Source organism: Budorcas taxicolor, chromosome 23 (assembly GCF_023091745.1).
Source record: "Budorcas taxicolor isolate Tak-1 chromosome 23, Takin1.1, whole genome shotgun sequence".
Lineage (NCBI taxonomy): Eukaryota > Metazoa > Chordata > Mammalia > Artiodactyla > Bovidae > Budorcas > Budorcas taxicolor.
The window spans coordinates 37,915,855-37,936,596 of record NC_068932.1 but is presented as its reverse complement, the minus strand read 5'-3'; the positions used below and the strand labels follow the sequence as shown (position 1 = coordinate 37,936,596).

The 20,742-nt window shown below is 39.2% G+C and overlaps 1 protein-coding gene across 6 annotated transcripts in view; it reads left to right on the top strand.

Annotated features, from left to right (window-relative positions):
• The window catches only part of FAM204A (family with sequence similarity 204 member A), a 28,260-nt gene extending 10,960 nt beyond the window's left edge, over nucleotides 1-17,300 (top strand). For 5 of the 6 annotated variants that reach the window (XM_052661019.1, XM_052661018.1, XM_052661017.1 and 2 more), the window contains 3 exons: nucleotides 4,591-4,680; nucleotides 16,666-16,772; nucleotides 17,080-17,300. In XM_052661019.1, the coding sequence (XP_052516979.1) occupies nucleotides 4,591-4,680; nucleotides 16,666-16,772; nucleotides 17,080-17,131 (249 nt within the window). In that variant the 3' untranslated portion in view covers nucleotides 17,132-17,300. The remainder of the gene's footprint in view (nucleotides 1-4,590; nucleotides 4,681-16,665; nucleotides 16,773-17,079) is intronic. The other variant, XM_052661016.1, reaches the window with a different exon arrangement.
• The last annotated feature ends 3,442 nt before the right edge of the window (nucleotides 17,301-20,742 follow it).

Genomic DNA, 20,742 nt, shown 5'->3' with positions numbered 1-20,742 from the left:
AATAATTTGTAGAGTAACTGCACAAGGTCTTTGATGATTTTTGTTTATGAGAGGAAGCTGCTGTTGTACTGTGTAGCTATTTTCAAACTTGTTTTTTTAGAAGAATACTTTTTCTTACTAGGCTCTCACATGAAGATCCGGTACACAGATCACAGGCTGGCTGCCTGGAGTGGGAGGGAGTCAGGTGGCTGGTGGTGGGAATGTAGAGGTACCCAATGTTCCCCTGGTATCAGGTACCGAGTTTTCTCTCTTGATCTTTATGTGATCCCTGTTGGATGGGTTAATACCCACCAGCTATTACTCTCATAATACAGATGAAACAACTGAAGCCCAGCATGATTTGTCTAAGAAAACAGAGCAGGTTGAAAAGGAAAATGGTCCCAAATCTAGATTCTTCTGAAGAAATAGTCCAACTTAGTTTTACTTTGTTGTTTATTTGCTAAGTTGTGTCCATCTTTTTTTTGTGTGTGTGTGACCCTGTGGACTGTAACCCACCAGGCTTCTCTAACCATGGGATTTTCCAGGCAAGAAGACTGGAGTGGGTTGCCATTTTCTTCTCCAGGGGGTCTTTCTGACTTGATTCAAATAGTTTAAGTGGCCGTGATTTATATGTAAAAGTAACAACACTTAATTCTTTTTTTTCTTCCTCCTTTGTGGAGAGATTACCTAATTTTTTCCCTGGATATTTAGATCTGATCATAGAACAGCAAACTTGAGTGGACAGTTCATTTATATTAAGGTTTAAAAGTTGAATGTATTATCTGATTGAATATTCAGTAGCAAAATGTCTGTAGAAATGCATTATGTTACAGTTTGACCTAAATAGTTTTAATCTGCATATTAAAAGAGATTTTACTACACACGTACGGATGGTTAATCCTTAATGTTAAGCCTAGTACCCATAAGTTTCTTAGATACTTAGAGTACTACTGCCTTGCCATCTGCAACAAAACTGTTAGTTAGCGGTCACTTATTGCCTCATGGGAACCTGTCAGATACTGGCCTTAGATGATTTTCCACCTGTGACCAAATTGCCATCAGTAAGTTTGTCTCTACTGAGATATATCTTAAGCTAAATTCTGAGTCCTGCCAGAGGCATCTTAGGAGCACACTGAGGCCTTATCATCAGTCCTGAATATTCATTGGAAGGACTGATGTTGAAGTTGATATTTCAATACTTTGGCCACCTGATGCGAAGAGCTGACTCATTTGAAAAGACCCTGATCCTGGGAAAGATTGAAGGCAGGAGGAGAAGGGGATGACAGAGGATGAGATGGTTGGATGGCATACCGACTCAGTGGACACGAGTTTGAGTAAACTCCGTGAGTTGGTGATGGACAGGGAGGCCTGGCGTGCTGCAGTCCATGGGGTCGCAAAGAGTTGGACACGACTGAGCGACTGGACTGACTGACTGACGGAGGCCTTGCAGAGGGTCAGCAGTGCTGCTGTGCCTCCTGCCGCTCCTGTGGCATGAAGATGCCCTAGATGTTTCTGGTAAAGGTTACTCCGGGGTCCAACTTATGACCTGTAGGAAGCATTACTACTCAAATCTTAGTTCATGAGATGACTGACTGACTCAAAGTTGAAGTCTTGGGTCTTATACTTGTGTCTGAGCCCTTGACTAACTGTAATGAAGTCTGTAGTTATATAGAGGTGAACCTTCTCTTTGTTTTAATGGTATCCTGATAGATACAATGTGAATACCTTATTTATTGAGTGACTACTATGTTCTAAAAACTTTGCTAGGTATTCTTTGCCTTTACTGTAACTCTGCAGAGAATGTGGTAATATTCTCATTTTACAGGTGAGAGATCTGCAGCCTATAGAGGTTTGGAAACAAAACTCAGGGTTTCTTGGCCAGTAGGTAGAGGAGCTGGAATTTGAATCCAGATTTGACCTCAGCAACTGTGTTCTTTTAAACTGTTGTTAGCTTTTGGTCTTAAGGTAATAGAAATGTTTAACCTCAGGGTTTTTATTATTATTACTATTTAAGAATTTTTAAAATATTTGAAATGTTATATCTTCGTATAGAAGCAGAATCTGGGTGTGTGTATGGAAGCAGAAATTTTTCAAAGCCAAAAGGAGCTATTTTATTTTACTTAGATAAATTGCTTGAAAAGAAAGGAGAAAAGGGGGAGGAAAAAAGCAGTCATATCTAGCGAAACTTTTATTGATATTAAAAAAAAAACTTCTAAAAGAGCTAAAAGCAAAGTTGAACATGTAAGGGGAATTCTAGAATTTCATTTCTAGGGGAGAATTTTGGTCGTCCATGCCAATTCTGATTTCTCTAAGGAAACTGAAGCTTATGGGTTAAGTACCTCCTTTGCCCGGTGCTGTGATCACCTTCTCTGACTTCTGGCCCAGTGCTCTTCCCGCTGTATTAGAGGCTGGTTGGAATGCCTCGGGGAATGGGAGTTCATTGATAGTAGAGAGGTTTGCAATTTTAGCTCGTTTATTTTTCAGTGAAAATTATAGCAATCAGCTCAGCAGTTCATATGTTTCCAGAAAAGGGGAATGTTCTTGTTTTCCATTTTGGGGACTTTCACTGTAAGCTGTGTCTCCATGGTAACCGAAGGGAGTTAAGTTGATGGATTTCTAGGCCTCACCCCCAGAGTTTCCTGATTCAAATTTGAATTTTTAACAAGTTCTTAAATAGTGCCGATGCTGCTGGTTCAGACTCAAACTTTGAGAACTTAAGGCTTAGAGTCTAGTTTGAAAAGGTTATTCATGAGTTGCAGGCCCGAAGGGAGGAGAGGAGGCTCAGGAAGGGGCTGAAGGACTATGAGAATAAATATGATGGTGCTAGAGTATGGGGTCCAAATGAAGCCCCGACAGGTTCACTTTCTCTGAGGACTCGAGGTAAGCGGAAGGGCTGAATCTTGTGTTTGGAGAGAATTCTACATTGTAAAGCTCTTATGTGGCCTAGAGCAAGTGTATTCAAGGGTTCCAGGAGATGAAGAACTTGTGCCTGAGTGTAACCCAGTATACGCCTTCTTTCTTTGAAGAAGTCTGCTTGTCCTCATCATCCCTTACCCATCCTCTTCTAATAAAAAAATCACCTAGGCAAACCTATGCATAGTCATGTAGTTGATTTGCATTCTGGCACAAGCTCAGTTCACAGACTGGCATCATTTACAGACTTGAACTGGAACATAGACGACACTTGTAGAGTCCCTGGCCTCGAGTGTAGGTTTGTTGGGGGTGCGGGGGGTATTATTTAGTGGCCCCTGAAGATGAAGGATGTTGGAAGAGTGAGTCCAGGATGTTGTTTGGATCATCAAGAGAGGAATTCTGCAGCAATACAAAAAAGAGAAATTTCTGGAGACTGGTGGATGATCACAAGACCAGGGTAGAAAAAAGATAGTTGGGCAGCATGGCCTGGGCTCAGAGCCTCTGAGAGGCTACTGAGTGACACTCTGAAGCTCCAGTCCAGAGCAAGGAAAAAACACATCATCCTCCAGGCCTGGGTGGGGTGAAGGATTGTGAGAAGGAACAACAGTCTTCACTTAACACAGACGTCATCAGTGATAGCCTCCTTGGTCTTTGCTTCCGTAGTAATCTTTTTAGGCACATTATGCATGGGCATTCTTAAAGTCTTGTTTGAACAAAGGCTCCATGGGAGTGAAGTTTCTCTTATAATCAAGCAGTGCTCTAATGGAAGAGACATTGCTTGGACTTCTTTTATTAGGTTAAGTGGCAGAAGTCTATTAACCAAAAATGAGGAGGATACACTAGAGAAGCCATTGGGATAAACTAAGAAATATATATTAGACTGTCTCTTTAAAAAGTTTGTGTTTTCTTTGGTAACTATTTCTACAAACTAAAACTCAGTTATTTAAGCCTAACAAGTATTTTTTCATAGGATATGATATATCCTACCTAGTCTGTTTGATAATCCCATGAAAATTTTAATTATGACTTCATGAAGTATCTTCAGGTAATAAATAGCATTTCCATAAGAAAGTAAAATATAACTTTCCTCCTGTGTTTAATATCCAACTTAATACCCATAGTCAGAGACTAGGAGGGGCTGGTGAATGAAAGTATGGGCAGTGGAGAAAGAGGCAGAGGAAAAGGGTGGTTTAGAATATGGGCTCTGGGCAAATCTATTAATAGTCATGTGATGGCTTAACACTTAACAGACTCTGACTTGGATAAATTGATGAGTCCAAGCTTCTGTTTCCTTGTGTTCAAAACAGGATAACAGTTTTATTTCATCAAATTGTTATATGGATTAAATGAGTTTTCTTATAGTGAGAAAGGATGTGCTCTATAATAAGCATGCCATAATCTCTAACTTATTAACATATTGTTATCAAGGGAAAGTGTAGTCCTTAGAATCACAGAAATGTGGATTTGCATCTCCTTCTTCTTAATTCAATTAATCTGACCCTGGATAAGTCATTTCATATTGCTGGTTCACTTTCTCATCAGTAAATGGGAGTGGAAGCAACTACCGTATGCAGTCCTTGTGAGAACGAAGTAGCCTAAGTACATAATGTGTTTGGTGTGGTCCTGTGACATAGTCTTTGCTAGCAAGGGTTTGCCTTTCTTTCCTGCCTCTAAGTTTGAGATTTCTTTTCTTTCTAGTCGGGACTTGAAAAGAGGATAGACCAAGCTGTGGAAGAGTGGAACATTGAGAAGGCCGAGGAACTCAGCAACCAGCTAGCCACTCGCGAGGTGAGTCGGCCCCACCATGATGCTCTGCTGTGCTTTCAAATCTTCTGAAATGAGTGTACGTTCTTTGCATGATCACGAGTAAGTGCAGTGTTCAAATATTTGATCTAAGATTTTCCTTTCTGTCCATTTTCTTCCCTCTTAATCTCCTATTTATTTTGAAATACTGGGTTTTATTTTTGTCTTTAATGTTAATAAATTATTCTTATATAAATCAATGCTGGAAATAATCCACGGTTGATCTTCAGCCTCTAGATTTCATCTAGTTCAGAGCTCTGTCTGCCAGGTGTACTGAAAAGGCTAGCTTTCTTTTTCCATTTTCATCTTTAACTCAGTTTAACTCTCCCTGAGGACAGCCGCGTGTTCTGGGGACACATGTCTCAGCGTGTTCCTAACCCTTTCTCCCCAGAATGGTTTCTTACTGCATATTCTAAATAGTTCCCTCAGCCCTAAAGAAGTCTCAGCCTTTTTTTAACCTAAAGACTATAGTATAAAGCTAATAGGTATATTGAATATTCTTTTCCCAAGTACCAAGGCATCCAGAAGATTCTCACTTGCACCCTCTGGGAGAAGGTTGCAAAATTTGGAAAACAGTTTCTATTTGCCCTTCACTCAGATACCTGAAATGTTAACAGTCAATATTTGCTTGATCGTTCTTTTCTGATTTATGTACCTTATTTAGATTTGCCAAATATGTCAGTGATTGCCTTTATAATAAGAGAAAAGTTTTCTTTTTTCTGGTCTCGGGCGCTGAGTTTTGTTGTTGTGTCTTTTTAGCCTTCTTTAATCTGGAGTGTTTCCTCAGCCTGTCTGTGTTTCTCAGGACCTCGGTAGTTTTGAAGAGTAGCTGATGATTTTGTAGGATGTCTGTCAAGTTTGCTTTGTCTGGCGCTTCCTCATGATTAGATTCATGTCATGCATGTATTGATGGGAAAATCACAGAAGTATCCTCAGTGCAGGATATCAGAATGCATTTGTCTACTTTATTGATGATGTTCCTTTGATTATTTGCTTAAGGTGGTGTCTCCAGGTTTATTCTGTCAAACATTATTCTTCCCTGTGTAAATTAATACGTATCTCACAGAGAGGTGAGAGATGATTTGAGACTCTGTGAATATTCTTTTTCTCACTATTCTTTACCTTTTTCTCACTATTCCTTACCTACCTATTTTAGCAGTCATTGCTGATTGTTTTCCAGCTTGAGGCAATTACTATTATAATTAAGATCTTGAAAACATTATTTGAGTGTACTTTTCATCTTTACCTGGCAAATCAGATCTGAAATTTGTCTTCAGTGAGATACTGGATTCTAGAATCTGTTATGTGTCTATGTTAAATCTCCCAGTAACCTGAACAGCTGGGATATAGTTTGCCTACGTGATGGATCTATTTTCCCTAAGTGATGTGCTGGGAGGGCTGGGGTCATGGGGCCTTGTGTCCACCAGGGTTGCATGTTCAGTCCCTCCTTGTCTGTGTCATCAGTGGTCACCTGTGAGCAGGCGGCCACGTGTCAGAGCCAGCAGAAGTAGAGCCTCTGAGGCCTCAGACCTGTGTGTTTCCTTTGAGGGTATTGAATTTCTATTTCTATGTTTTGATTTGTCGTACTGCTATTTTTGAAATGGGAATTGCATACTACTGACTAGGTATTTTCCATTTTAATAATAATAATTAATAATTATAATGATATCATATATAATATAATAATATTTATATAAATAAATGATAATAACCATTTAGGTTATTCTTTCCTGTCATGCTTTATGACAAATGAGATTGCTTTAGAAATATACCCCATTTTCAGCACTTGTAAGGATAGTAAGCATTTTCTCAAGAGTTCTTTTTACTTCCGTACCAGCATAACGCTTTGTTCTAGTGAAAGAAAATTTATCTAGTGTGGAGTTAATGACTTCTGGTTAAAACGAAAAAGAGTAATCTGGGCCCTCCTCTTTTCCTTGTATAAGTGGAAAGACTTCTGGAAAGTGTTTACTGGCCACACAGAGACACAGAAGAGATACTGATTACATGTTAATTAAACAGCCGTGGAAGAATAACTGAAGTAATCGAGATGTAATTCTTGAATAAATAGTTTAGTTTGAGGTTTAAGTTTTTCATGTTTATCTCCTTTGTGCCAATCACTGTGGATATGAAAGATGAGATTTTGAGAAGTAAGTAATCGTGAGTTTGGGGCAGAAACCCTTTATGAATTAAAGGTATATATGCATGGTAGGTGTCCTTTTGGAAATCAGGTATACTGGTTTTTAATCAGTACCGTTTTCTTTTTTCAAGAAGCAGTGAGTGGGATGTGCTGATAAAGCCTTTGCTCAGAGGCACAGATCTCAGAGTTCTTAAAGCCTTTTCCAACTGTAATAAGTGAAACTAATTTTTGATGTTTAACATTTATAAGCCTGTGAAACCAACAGGGCAGTATCAATATTGAGAAGAGTGAAGCCAGAAGTAGAACCTATGTCTGAGAATGGGCCTTGAAAACAGTTCCTCAAAACAGAACAGAACAGAACAAAACAAACTGTTAGGTCAAAATAAAGCTGTCAGTGCACGAGCATTATGACACAGCACGCACGTATCTTTCCAGAATCATATACCCTTAAATTAATGATGACGTTAAAGATGGGTGTAAGCTGGTGTGGGGGATGGCTTAAGTTCACATGTTGGAAACTGAGATTGTGCTGTCAAATTTGGCTTTGCCATGTTGTAATGTGGTTGCTTTGGGAAAGTCCATCCTATCGATTAAATCCTTCTTTGTTGTTAACAATCTTGGAGGAGAGATGAAAGTGGAAAAATACACTTGGGTTTGTGTCATACTGATGAAAATGTTCTAATTTGAAAAAAAAATAGCTCTTAAAAAATTACTGTTTATGTGTGTGTACATACACATGCACATTCACACACATGTTTGAGCACATTTATAGCTTCTTAACCTCAGGCCTGAACTGGAAGAACATTCCGTTTATTGATAGTGATCCTCAAAAATGCCATCCTTTGGTTCTTATCTTTTTTGACACACTTTGTTACAGTCCAGATCATACCAATTTGTAGAAACCAGTAGAAACAAGTATTTAAAATTAAGTGCTAAGCCTAGATTTAATAAAGTAAGCAGCATTTCAGTTGAATCTCACATTTTGAAAACAGACTTTGTCTCTAGGCATCTTCATGTTAGCCTGCTGTACATAAAAATTAACTTGGTTTGGCAGCAGACAGTGAATTTCTACCATTGAATGAGTCACACCTACATTAACTAGAAAATATATTGCTTTCAATTATAGCTGTACCATGTTAGAGCAAAAATGAGTGGGGAGGAGAGGTTGCCAGTGAATTTTGTTTGAGCTTTGTATATAGCTCATGCCCCCTGAAGGTTACCTTTTCTGTAAGTGATTCAAATAGGATGATCTTTGACAGCACCAACTAAACATAATTCCTTGGAAACATCAGTACATACTTCATGTTGTAGTGTTCAACTATTTTATGTAACTTACAGTAATTTAAAAAATAATTGCAAGTTATTAATATTCATATCTGAAACATTTTGTTTATAATCTGCTACTATCTTTGCTAAGGTCAATAGCCTTCAGTTGGAGTAATGATATAAAATGTTTCATATCTTAAAGCTTTTTGCACCAACTTATAACTTCAGCCTTTAGTACTGTTAAACACAGTATTTGTTTAGAATGTAATCAAGGTGTCACAAGTACAAATGATTAAAAAAAAGTGTCTCACTTTGATAGTGTTCTTCTTATAGGTAATGATAAATATTTCGTTGGCAGTATGAATTAAACTGAAAATCTAATTCTAGCTTTATTAAATTTCTTAAATAGGTTACTTAGATTTTTGGATTCCAAAACATAGGTGAAGTTACTAATGTTGAAATAGTCATAGTTTGTTAATATTTAAATAGGGCAAGGTAGGAATGGTCTTTTTAAAAAAACCAGTATTTGAATTGATTGAGTTGTACTCTTTCCTAGCTAAATACATTAAATACTCTCTAAATTTGGGGCAGATTATTAATTTGTTGCTGAAGTTCTATTTTTAGAACCATTTCCTAGAAAAATCTTAGGGCGTTCTTGTTGGAGAGGGATATATATATACATTTGAGGAGTTAGTTTTTGTATTTTATGTTAATGTGTAAGAAGAAATATTTCCTATTTCTCAGAAATATTTCCTATGCTACAGCACTTGTTCTGGCACTCAGAATTTTTCCATTACAATTCATTGTTGGGCTGTAGTTTCCTCGAGAGGATTCTGGCTGTAATTCATCCTTTCATTTTGATTATTAATTTCATGTCGATGTACACACTGCGTTGTCTTGATGGAATAAGAGCTTCAATTCACGCCCCTCCCCCCAAAATAACCTCCCCTAACAGAACGGTTTTGACAGATGTAGCTATCAAAGTACCTGGAGTATTTGCATATCCAGAGTTCAGAACTGACAGATTTGTTTCAATTTTTGAGATAGAGATGCTGCCAAACCTGGTTAAGTTTGAAGTTGCTTCTATCAGTGCTGTTTCCAGAGCTCTGATATTTTAGGAAAGTTGTTTGCTTGCATCACATACAAAAAAAAAAAAAAAAAAAAAAGCTGAGTTGATGGATATTATAGTGAAGAAAGTCTTGTGGTTCTAAACTCTTGATTCTCTAATTCAGAGAGCAAAATTATTTTCTTCCTGTTTTTGTGACTACTTTTAGAACTCTCTTAACAACCATGATTCCAGAGGTAAGGTGATTTGTTCAGAGATGAAGCTGAACATATATTCCAATTAGCTGTTATCCGAGTTTATCACTAGAACCTGTGACTCTAAGAAGGCCTGCAGGTGCTTTCTATTTTCTTAATCATTATGATTTCTAGTCACTGAAGATAGGGTAAACAAAGTACAGATACATTAAGCAGTACCCATTGGTACATACTAAGAATTTAAAATTGAATATCTCCATTTCAACATCTTATTTTTACAGAAAGGAGATTTCCTTTGTTGTCAATTCAAGGAGTGTATATGAAGAATACGTTGTTTCAAAGTCATCTAATGCCTGCAAACTGTCTGGCAAAATGTATTTTATGTCCCTCTTTGAAATTTTACTACCCTACCTCCCACCCTTACTTTTACTTTCTTTTGGTCTTTCCATTTTGACAGCAAAGTATAGGACCATTTTCTCTGCAGTATATTTCACTGATTAGCACTGGGAGGGAATCTAGGACCCTGGGGGAAAAAAGTCCTCACTGAACAGGCTCTTGCTGGTCGGTTGTGATCAGCCACCTGGGGAAGCTGCCTGCCATGGCGGGAGGGGTGTGTGCCTCCCTTAAGGATCATGTGGCAGTGACTCACTTCCATTAACTTTGGTCATTTCTCAGTGGTTTTTAATTTAAACGTTCCTCTTTGTGTCATTTTGTAGTCTGTGCATAGTCCGGGGGGCTTTTCAATGGTAATTTTAATTCTTTGAAACCTTGTTCTCTTTAGTTCTTAAAAGTAATTCAGTTATTTCATATAGATTAACAGGTAGCACAGTGTATGGAAAATAAGCTCTGCCTGTCCAGGTGAGGGAAGGCCTAGTTGAATTCCTTTACGTGGAGCTGAAAGATACGTTCTTTCCTATCAAAAATGGTGTACATCCTTGAAGTTGGAGCATTTTAATACGAGAAAAATAAACATGGTACTGAGTGATGGGTTTTCCTCTCAAGCTTTTAGGTGTGCTTTTTAGATCTCATTGCACTGAGGACATTTTCTTTTAACCTCTGGGGTATGATTGGGTGATCACCTAGAATGGTGTTTCTTATGCTCTCTTTTAATTATGTTTATGGTGCTTTTAACAAACCTTAAAAAAAGATTTCAGATGTTACAAGTCTAATTAAAGAGACAGACAAAGCACAGTTTATACTGTAGATTTTTTCTGCAGTTCAATTAATCAGCATGTTTTCTCTTTTAATTAAAACCATTTTAGTAAATTAAAGCCCACAGCAAAACACATATATAATTTGTTTGTAATTAGCTCTTAATTGGTGGTAGTTGAAGCTTAGCACCCTTGGTTTCTTTCTTCATGATTGCCATTTTATTAGCAGCCAGTCATTAATTAATCTTTTTCTAATTAGCTTATAAAACTGTTGATGGCACATTATTGTAAATGTGATTTTAAGTTCAAAGCTTGTTAATAAGCTTTCTTACTTAGAAGAACAGAGATAAAGAAATTGCTGAAAACAGTACTACAGTTCTTTAAAAAAAAGAAAAACTGTCTTTCTGATGGGGACTGTGTACAGCATCTAACAGCTTATGGTTAATTTTTTTCCCTTATGAATGGGATAAGTTGCTTGAATATAAATGTCTCTACTCCAGGAGTAATTTCAACGGTATAACGTCTTTTTTCCCCGCTTTGGAATACTGTAATCTACATATAATTTGAAGCCTTAATAGTCATCATTAAACCAGGTGTTACATAAACTATTTCACTATGAAATCACAGTTGAGGATATGAATCAAAATATATCTTCTCATACGTCATGGGCTAAATACATTTTTTAAAATATAAATTGCAAGGTGAATCATATATATTTATACATGTAAATATACAGTATATGTAATATGTCTATACAAATATATCTTATATTTTAAAAACAGGGTTTGTTGGGTTGTGCCGTGAAGTAAAAACCATTTGGCTTTAACTGATTTGAAGTTATAGGTGTTAAAATAAATAACAGGTGTTTGTGCGGTTGTGCACACAGCATAGATATATGTAGTACACAAACATGGAAACGTGTGCATGCCCGTTTTAAGGTGACAGTGAAATTAGGCTGTTCTTTCTGACAGAGGGAAGAAGACTTGATTTAAAGTCAGTATTTAAGTGACTGGATATGCCGTAGCTTATTTGCTGTCCTCAGAGCTTCGGCTCTCAGCTATGTCCGTGGAAATGTCCCAGTCCCACTGAAGACATCCTGACTTCCCTGTAGCACCTGCCCTGTTAACCTGTGCTTTGAATAAAACACATTAGCCATGTCATATTGTTTATTGAAATATGCTATCGATTTCATAAAACTTAACTTCATGGTATTCTAAGCTGTTCATCAGTATTTTTGCAAAGTTTTGAAAGTTATTAAAAAGAAAAAAAAATAAAGCATCATTGGTCCTTGGAAGTGCTTTTTCTTCTTTGCTGTTTGAACTTTGCATGTTATTTCAACTTTGGCTATTTCTCTGCTTGTTTTTAAGAAGGCATTTTATGATGCCATGCAAGAGACACTAGAAAGGGATAGCTGACAAGGAAAAAATTAAAAATTGGATAAAAAGTAAATGAATAATGTCATATTACCAAAAAGATGAGAGGCTAATTTGTGCCGACTTTTTGCTAATTTTGTTCAAGCCTCAAAATGAGGAGCTGTCACCCGTTCTGTGTAGCACTGATGACAGTGCCAATGATCCATGAAATAAGCTGCCGCTGGCTTTGTTCTGATAAGAATGAACAAATCTGCACAATGTTCGGCTCCCAGAATCTCATTTTCATACTTGCATGCAGGCGAAAAGAAATAAGCTGTTTGCAGGCTTGATTAATCAGACATTGGAGGGGTTTTTGTCTCTTTGATCTCTTTCGTCTCCTAGGTAACTTGCTTGACATTAATGTTGAGCTTGAGTAAAGACAATCAGGAATTGTCGACCAAACTGATATAAAAATTAAAGACCTTAACACTTTAAGTACTCCAGTAATGGTTCCGCTTTACTTCAGAAAACATCTGTTTTCATTTAATTAAAGAACAAAAGAGAATGGCATAAATATTTTTCATAGAGACCTATTATTCCATAAAAAGTTAAAGTATGATAATTGGTATTTTTAAATAAGTGCCTTGAAAGTGTGCAAAAGGGAGGGAAACTTCATAAATCTGTTACAAGCTAGTAATTTGAAGATGAGAAAAATATTTTATGAAATGGATAAGAAGTTTACAGTGATGCTAGATGAAGCTGTTTGAATCAGATTCTTTAAATGATTGTCAGCAAACTTTAGCAGGGCAAGGTTTAGCGAGAAAAACTAACTTTATTTTGCAAGTTTGTCTTTTAAAAATCTTGACTATGTTACACGATGTGCCATTATATCTGTTTTACAACCCAATATGATTTACACATGCTCAACCTGTAAAATTGAAAGGAATTAAAAAAATGTCGCCGTGCATTTGCTTGAGGTTATGCAGACGCTTTTACAAATCTTCCAAGTGGCTGTAAAGATGAATGCCTCAAGGGTCCAGCCAGGGCCCTGCTTTTCCAACCAGCTAAAGCCCTTATCTTAAATCCAAGCAAAGTACCATTAATCTTTTTGAAAGACCTTTTATGGCTTTTAATATATCCCAAATTAGAACATTTTACACCCTTGGTTCCTGAAATATGGTGATAAAAAGCCTTTAGAGCTTAATTTTCCTTACCGCTTGCTCTGACCAATTTGCAGTTCTTTGTGATAATGTTTAGACACCTTAATTAAAATGCAGCAAAATATTGGATGTTCTATATGGAAAATGCTGATACTTTGACGACACATAGAAGAAATTCTGTATATATTTTTATTCTTAAAAAAAATTTCTTCCCACATGGTTTTGCTCTAGTTATCTGATGACCTGAAACCGTTTTTTAATATAAAAACCATTGACCAAGCTTTTGTGATGTTTACACTGGGCCCAAAGATGGTTTTTCTCTTTTTAGAGAAGCGAAAGGGGGATTCTTGGGGACATATATTGTTTGTTTGTAATATTGAAACATAGCATGGTATTCTTTTTCTTCTGGAGCTTGGCTTAGTCTTCTTGCCTGGGAAAACATGTTTCTTCTCAACTGTCTTTTCTATAGAAGATCTTATGATCCTTTCAGATTTCCAAATATTTCTGTTCTTTTTTCTTTTCTCCTTGGGAGTAAGTGAAACACATTCATCTTAAGCATGTAAAGGCCCCAGCATCGATAGGACTTTTCATCATCCTTACAAGCTAAAATCTCCTTTCAGTTAAATACATAGACCAGGCTTGTTTAATGTTTATCAGGTAAAGAATGTTTCATTGAACCTAACCCCAGGCAAAATAACAGTCAGAAAACACAGACTTTCCTACAAACAAGTCTGTTTGAAAGTATTGCCTCTGTGCCTAATCGCTTACGCTGCTCACTTCGTCTACAAAACGATGGAGCCCTCTCATGTAAACACGTGTTTCTTACATTGTCATGAATTATTTTTAAGAAGTTTATTCTGTGTCTTATGTGGTGTGTGTGCTCTCAGTCTTATCTGTGATGCTGATTGTGCTGGGTTTGGCCTTCATGTTGCTAGAAAATCTCCCTTCTAAGAGTATGTGACTATGCTGGAAAGAGTTCCACGTGAATCAAATGACCACAGTCGGCATCCAGATATACTGAGTTGGTCTTTGGTTTGTCTACTCCAAATCCAGAAAACCCATATTGGGAAATTTCAATAAGCTACAAATATAAACTACACCCTAATTTACGACAGTTTCAGGAAATAATTCTGTCTCATGGTTAATGGTACATAGCAGCTGTATAGTTCAGGTCATTTTTGTTTCATACTCAAAAGTACAGGCTCAGTTTAAATAGAAGATAAACTAGCTGAGGTGGGGTGATCTCAGCAAAGCTATCATATATCAGATTTGTATTTGCTGTCTAATACATAGGAATATAATTAGACAGACAAATACTGAATTCCGTGTTCCACCTTTTGGAGGTAGGAGAGGAGACTGTCCTGCACGAATGTGGGGAGACTCGGCGTACCTCTTAAACAGAAGTGGCGAGCTGTGTGTCCTGACAGTAGGCAGTTCCTTAGGTGCGCTTCCTGCTCCCCGTGCGTCCCCCAGCACCCCTTCACCAGGTGGAACTGTGCTCTGACCTGAGGGCTGTGAGCAGAGACGCTGTGTGTCGCTTCTGGACCACGGCACCAAAAAGCCAGCGTGAGCCCCTCCAGCGAGCTCTTCTCCGCAATTGAGGCTTGAAAGCCGCATGTTGAGATGCGGGCAGCACCAGAGGGAGAGCCTGGCCAGTTCACAGCTGACATGGAGTGAAGCAGAAACAAAAGTTCAGCCAGTGAGATTCGGAGATGTGTCGGATACTGCGGTTTTGACTAGCCTAACCCAACAGGCACTAACTTGATTTTTTTTTGCATTTATGACAAACGGATGGCGTTTTAGTCGATAGGAAATCCATCTTCGTGATGAATGATGCCACAGCATTCTTCTGAGCTTTGTTTTCTCTTTCGATGAGGAAGCTACAGCCCTTTGATTCTTAGCCTTTTCTTAGTTGACTTAAATGAACTGTTCCGTGGTGAAGAACTGAAAGTGAAAAGAGCCAAGAGAACAGGGCAGGGATTGAAGCCATCAGATGTAACTGACAGCCCCTTCTCCCTAGCTCCCTCCACCCCAGCCCTCTTGTTCAGAGCCGTGTCTGCAGCACCCGCAACAGTGCCTGGCAAAATAATGCATTTGTGCCCTCATGATATTGGTTGCATGAATGTCCTCCTTGTGAGAAAAGATGGTGATGATGGTAGTGGTGGCAGTGTTGGCTTGCGTGTCCAGAAGACTCTGGGTTGGTCTGTTGTCCCAGGTGGGCTCCCAGCCACAAACCCTCCTTGCTTCAGTGGCTTTCCTTTGGGTTTCGACCACCTCAGCACACTGGCTTGACTGTCACATTGCTTCCATCTGCTTACCTTCTTTATGTGTATTTGTTCCTGGACTGAAAAATCGGATCTGTTTTTGTTCTCGTTTGTAAACCCTGGACAGTGCTTGATGACCGCTTGTTTCTTTCATCCTGAAAGAAGCTGTTCTCCAAGGTGAGCTGAAAGGAATGGCAGGCAAGCCAAACCTCACTTTCCTAGGTCAGCGTCTCTCCTTACACGTGAGCCCCTAACCGCCTGCCGTTCCTCACTGTCGGCAAGCAGGTCCCCAAACCTTGGGCTGTAATACTTTGGCCAGAGAGTGGCTTCTGGGTCCTTTCCTCTTGTCCACAAGTCTGCTGGCTGCTGAAACGCAGTAGGCTGCGGTCAGGGAGAGGAAAGGAAAGAAACACCAGGAAGAGTATTTTGTAGCCTTTGTTGCTTTAACATACTTTTGAGCCTTCCATGTAGGTGGGCGTTTTTAAAATTGGAGCCCACTAAAAACAGAAGAGCCCCATGCCTGTCCTGGAGACACTCACTGAGGAACAGCTCTGCGGCCAGAGGGCCGTGGAGAGTCCAGTGTTGGAACCGTAGGCTGTGGCGTAGAAGCTGAAGGGCTGGAGAAATACAAAAACGAAGATGGTGTTGGGTTGAGTTCGAGGAGTCTTGGGGGGCGGGGCCCAGAGGACGCTTTGTTCTGCTGGGACCTTTAGGACTGGGGCAGATGAGTGGAAGGAGTGTGAAGGGGGCTGCTGGCAGGGAACGCTGTGGTCCTGGGGCCCCGCCTTTTTGCCTCTTGGCACCCCTTATATTCTTTTTTTCTGTCAGTGAGTGAAAAGCGATTGCCCATCACACAAAGTGTGTTTATCAAGTAGTAATTAGCTTTCCCGTGTTTTATTAATCACATCTATGACTGCCAATCCGAGCTTCTGATCAGCATGAGATAACGGGTGCGCCCATACGGAGTTGCTATAATTCTAGCCCAAAGCAAAGACACTGGATGTCTGTGTCAGCCTGCACCGCCTTATCAGGGTAAATTCCTGTCTGTCCTACTGAAATGCTGAAAGCGCTTCAAGATCTTCATCCACAGGCCTGGTGGGCCCTCAAGGGGCCTTGGTGTGGGAAGGAGCTCCGTCCGGGAGACTGGCACAGCTGGGGTGAAGGGCTGAGGGAGCAGAGGAGAGAAGAGACTGTGTCTTTGCATTTGTGGTGGCACTTCGGGGGTTTCAGAGGCCCAAGCATTAAGAATTTCCATTCTTAGCACGTGTAAAGTAAGGCTGACCTGGCATTCTTACCCAAAATTCTCGAGTATCTGTATCATTGTAATTCTTGTATCAGCTAGAATATTTATTTTCACTTTTTCTTGTTTGTAATTCTTAGCTTGGTGTAAAAATTGCCAAAGCTATTGCCTGCCACAACTTTGTGAAAGCCAAAAAGGAGGCTGAAAATTCACAGGTTGCACGAAAAAAGAAGAAACTTGCCTGGGGGTGAGTTTTAAGAATTTTTTTAAAATTAGTAATTCTACCAACTTCATAGCAATTACAGAAATCCTGTGATACATTTTGTGAATCCAGTTTGTGCATAATTGTTATTTATTTTATTCTTTGGATCTTTGCTGCATGTTTATCAGATTATAAATATAGAGACATGTCTTCATCCTATTTGATATTTATTTTGTAACTGATGGAGTGTGTGAAAACTTCTTTAAGTTTATTTTACTTGGGCACTTAGTAAACATGTTACTTCAGTGAAGTATTTAGAAATGAATCAAGATTTTCATGTTCTTCATTTTAGATTTGAAGCAAAGAAGAGGTGGGAAACCAAAAGCAACATGGGATATATGTGACTTGCCAGAGTTCTTCAAGACCTTTGAGGCTTCACTCGAGTCTTCAGTTGCTCAATTTACTACAAAAGATTTTCCTGCTTATGTTAACTATGTCAGAAAATTGATGGAAATAGAAAAAAATCAGCATAAAATCTGGGAGTTGATTATCAAATCGTTTTTCAGTCTTTTTCTAAAGAGTCCGTCCCCTTGAAGTGAGTGAAATGGACCATATCCCGTTATTTGTGCAAGTAATCTAAGCATATATAGTGGGGGGGGGGGATGGGGAGAAAGGGTTTTATCTATTTATTTGTGTAGACCTCCAGCATAAAATCAGTTTTGCTCTTCCTCCGTTTGCTGGAGCCTAGCCGGTGAGCTCCTTGTACTTTCTTATCTGCACTCAGTGTGACTGCACTCACTCTGGAGTAGTTTTCAAGATGGGCATTTGTTTATGATGGATTAGTCGTAAGCGCAAGAAAGAGCCTGTGTTTACAAATGCCTTTATCTTAATGTTACAAAAGTAATTATCGGTTCTTTATTGTAGGCAGCAGAGTTGATATTTCATAGTAACATAATAAAGGCAGTTGATTAATCTTTGTGTACCTTCAGGTTAAATAACACCATTTTGAAAAAGGACAGAATCTAACAGTATTTGGAGAATGATTTAAATTCAGGTTCTCTGCCTGGAAATGTCTTCTTAAATATCTCTCTCAGCTGTGTCATTCTTTAAATTATGAGATGGTTCTTGGAGAAATTGATATAACGGTACTAGACAGTTATAACTCAAGACATTGTAACTTTGAACCTTCTAAGAACAAACATGATTTGATTGTTTTCACTCCTCTTCCCCATTGCTCTGGGAAGCACTGAGTGATTGCATAAAGAGAAAGAAGATTGGCGCCCTTCTAAGTGGTTTTCACTACAGATGTGTTTCAGAGTCCCAACTAGAAAGGGCTTTGAGAAATTGTCTCAAGCTGGTGGACAAGCCCACAGCTGGATGCTGTGATTTTTTTGTGGGCGGGCGGTGGGGGGCAGGCCTGGGTTATTTTGGCAGCTGCCTCTTGGTGCCCAGTCGAGGTAAAGAACTGCTTACTGTGGTTTCCATCTTGTCCCTTCCTGCTACTTCATCAGAAGTTTTCTAACCATCTGATAAAAACTTTCTCTTGGTTGGTAGTATAAATTCAGGAACATAGAAAATGAATCATGGTGATGGTATTATTTTGTTACTTTTAGACTTACAAATAGTAACCAAATTTTGCTAATTTATGGTGACATATTTAATGTTTTTTTCCTATTCTGGAATAAGTGAGCAACTTGTTGCTATTTGAAAGAACAAAAATCATATCTTGCTTCCACTTAGATGACGAAAATTAGTACAGTAGAGAAAGTGAGATTTTAGGAAATTGTGCCCCTACTTATGGACTTCATTGTGAAAAATATTCAGACCAAACATTGGAAACTCTTATATTTTAAGACAGTATTCCCTGTTGAGTTTTATAGATATAATCATATAGCCTTTACCTGTAACATCTTACTTCAGGCTCCTAGTAGGTGAATGCAAACTTAGACTATAGGAGATTTTCCTCAAAAAAAAGATTCATCATGGGGGAAATATCCACTGCACAATCCATTGGTTTTGTCTGAAACATGGAAAACGTTCTCACATACAGGGCTCCAAGACAGTCGTCTCCCTGCATTGTCTGCTCCCCTTTTCCCGCTTAGCTACCTCCTTAGCACATTGCATGACCCCTGTGGGCACATTTCCCCTCTCTTCTCATGGTGAGGCCTGGCCAGAGTGGTCACCTTTAGGGTCTGGTTTGGGAGCCCCTGACCCAAAGTCCAGCTGTCTAAACCCTTCTTCCACCTGCCCTGGGGCCAGCAGTCGCTCATTCCTTCCGCTCAGGAGTCCCACATGGATGAGGACATTTTCCCTGAGTGGACGGCATTATGGTGGAATCAGGTCTCGGGATTCATTGGATAAGAGGAGCCATGTTGCAGAAGTCCCTTTCTCTTCAAGTCCTGGCTTGTGAAATAGTCCAAGATCATCCAGCAGAAGAAGGAGTGGGAGGGGAAGAGGATTTGAGGAACGGGAAGGCACTGGTTTTCTTGGGTTAGCCCTGCTGGCATATCATTTGGGACCACTTTATTTTTCATCTGCTTTAATTTGAATTTTCCTCATTAAAGCATTAAAATGGGGACATGATTCTTAGAAAACCTAGATTGCCCCAAAAGTATAGTCATTTGTCCTCTCCATCTGGTGACAGTGAAATAAGGATTCTCTTTGGATCAGTAATAATTTCAGTTCCTGAAGCTTTAACATGTGCATTTACTACCATCAGAATGCCTGAATTAGATTAGTAATGTAAATGTCAGTTATTGTTAACTGAGATTAATATGTTTCAGGCCATGGGTATGCCATTAATGTAACTGTGATTTACTGTTTGAGTACTTCAGGCTAAAACACCTTACTAAAGAACAATAATTTTGGGCTTTGCAGCCCTGGTTCTGAGAAGTAAAGTTGATAATGCATTCCTCTTTGGAAGCCCTCAGGATGTTTCTGATTTTCCGCAGAACATTCTCATTTCTTTCACCAAAAGGAGAGTTTGAATATATAATCTCAGGTTTGCTATAATTAGTTCTGATGACAGACCTAAATACCGTGGCCCAAACTGTAAATCAGTAGTTAAACAGGTTTCTGCAACTGATCATAAATCTCAAACTCCATATTTTAAATGCGCTCATTTTTTTTTAGAGAGACAGCTAAGGAAGGAGCAGGCCAAGGACAGGAATAAAATGTTACCTGAACTTTGGCTAACAGCTTAAAACTTCATCTTTAAAATGTACCGAGTTCCCTGATGCCTTTTGTCTAAAATGTTATCTTGCAAATATTATAGTAACTTAGCTTATTCTTCACTCTGATAAGACAAGTTTGAACTTAATTCTTGTTTATATATTTTATCTGTTTATTTATTTGGCAAGCAGGAGCTGCCCCGGCTGCTGTGCGTGGGCTTCTCGTTGCGGTGGCTTCTCTTGTTGCAGAGCAGGGCCTCTAGAACACGGGCTCGGTAGTTGTGGCTCACGGGCTTAGGTGCTCCGAGGCATGTGGGATCTTCCTAGGCCAGGATCGGACCTGGGTCTGTTACACTGGCAGACGGATTCTTTACCACTGAGCCACCAGGGGCGGAGAAGGCGCTGGCACCCCACTCCAGTACTCTTGCCTTGGAAAGTCCCATGGACGGAGGAGCCTGGTGGGCTACAGTCCATAGGATCGCTAAGAGTCGGACACGACTGAGCGACTTCACTTTCACTTCTCACTTTCATGCACTGGAGAAGGAAATGGCAACCCACTCAGTATTCTTGCCTGGAGAATCCCAGGGACGGCGGAGCTTGGCGGGCTGCCGTCTATGGGGTCGCACAGAGTTGGACACGACTGACGCGACTTAGCAGCAGCAGCAGCAGCAGCAGAGCCACCAGGGGAGCCCTGAATTTAATTCTTCAAAGATGAATATTAATTTTCAGATGTTCAAGTTTTCATTTGTTGGGTAAATATGTCTCATTTTTAGAAAGGTATGTCCTGCTAAACTATAAAAAACTATTGGGTTTATCCTTAAAAAAGTTGCTGACAGTTGACATCT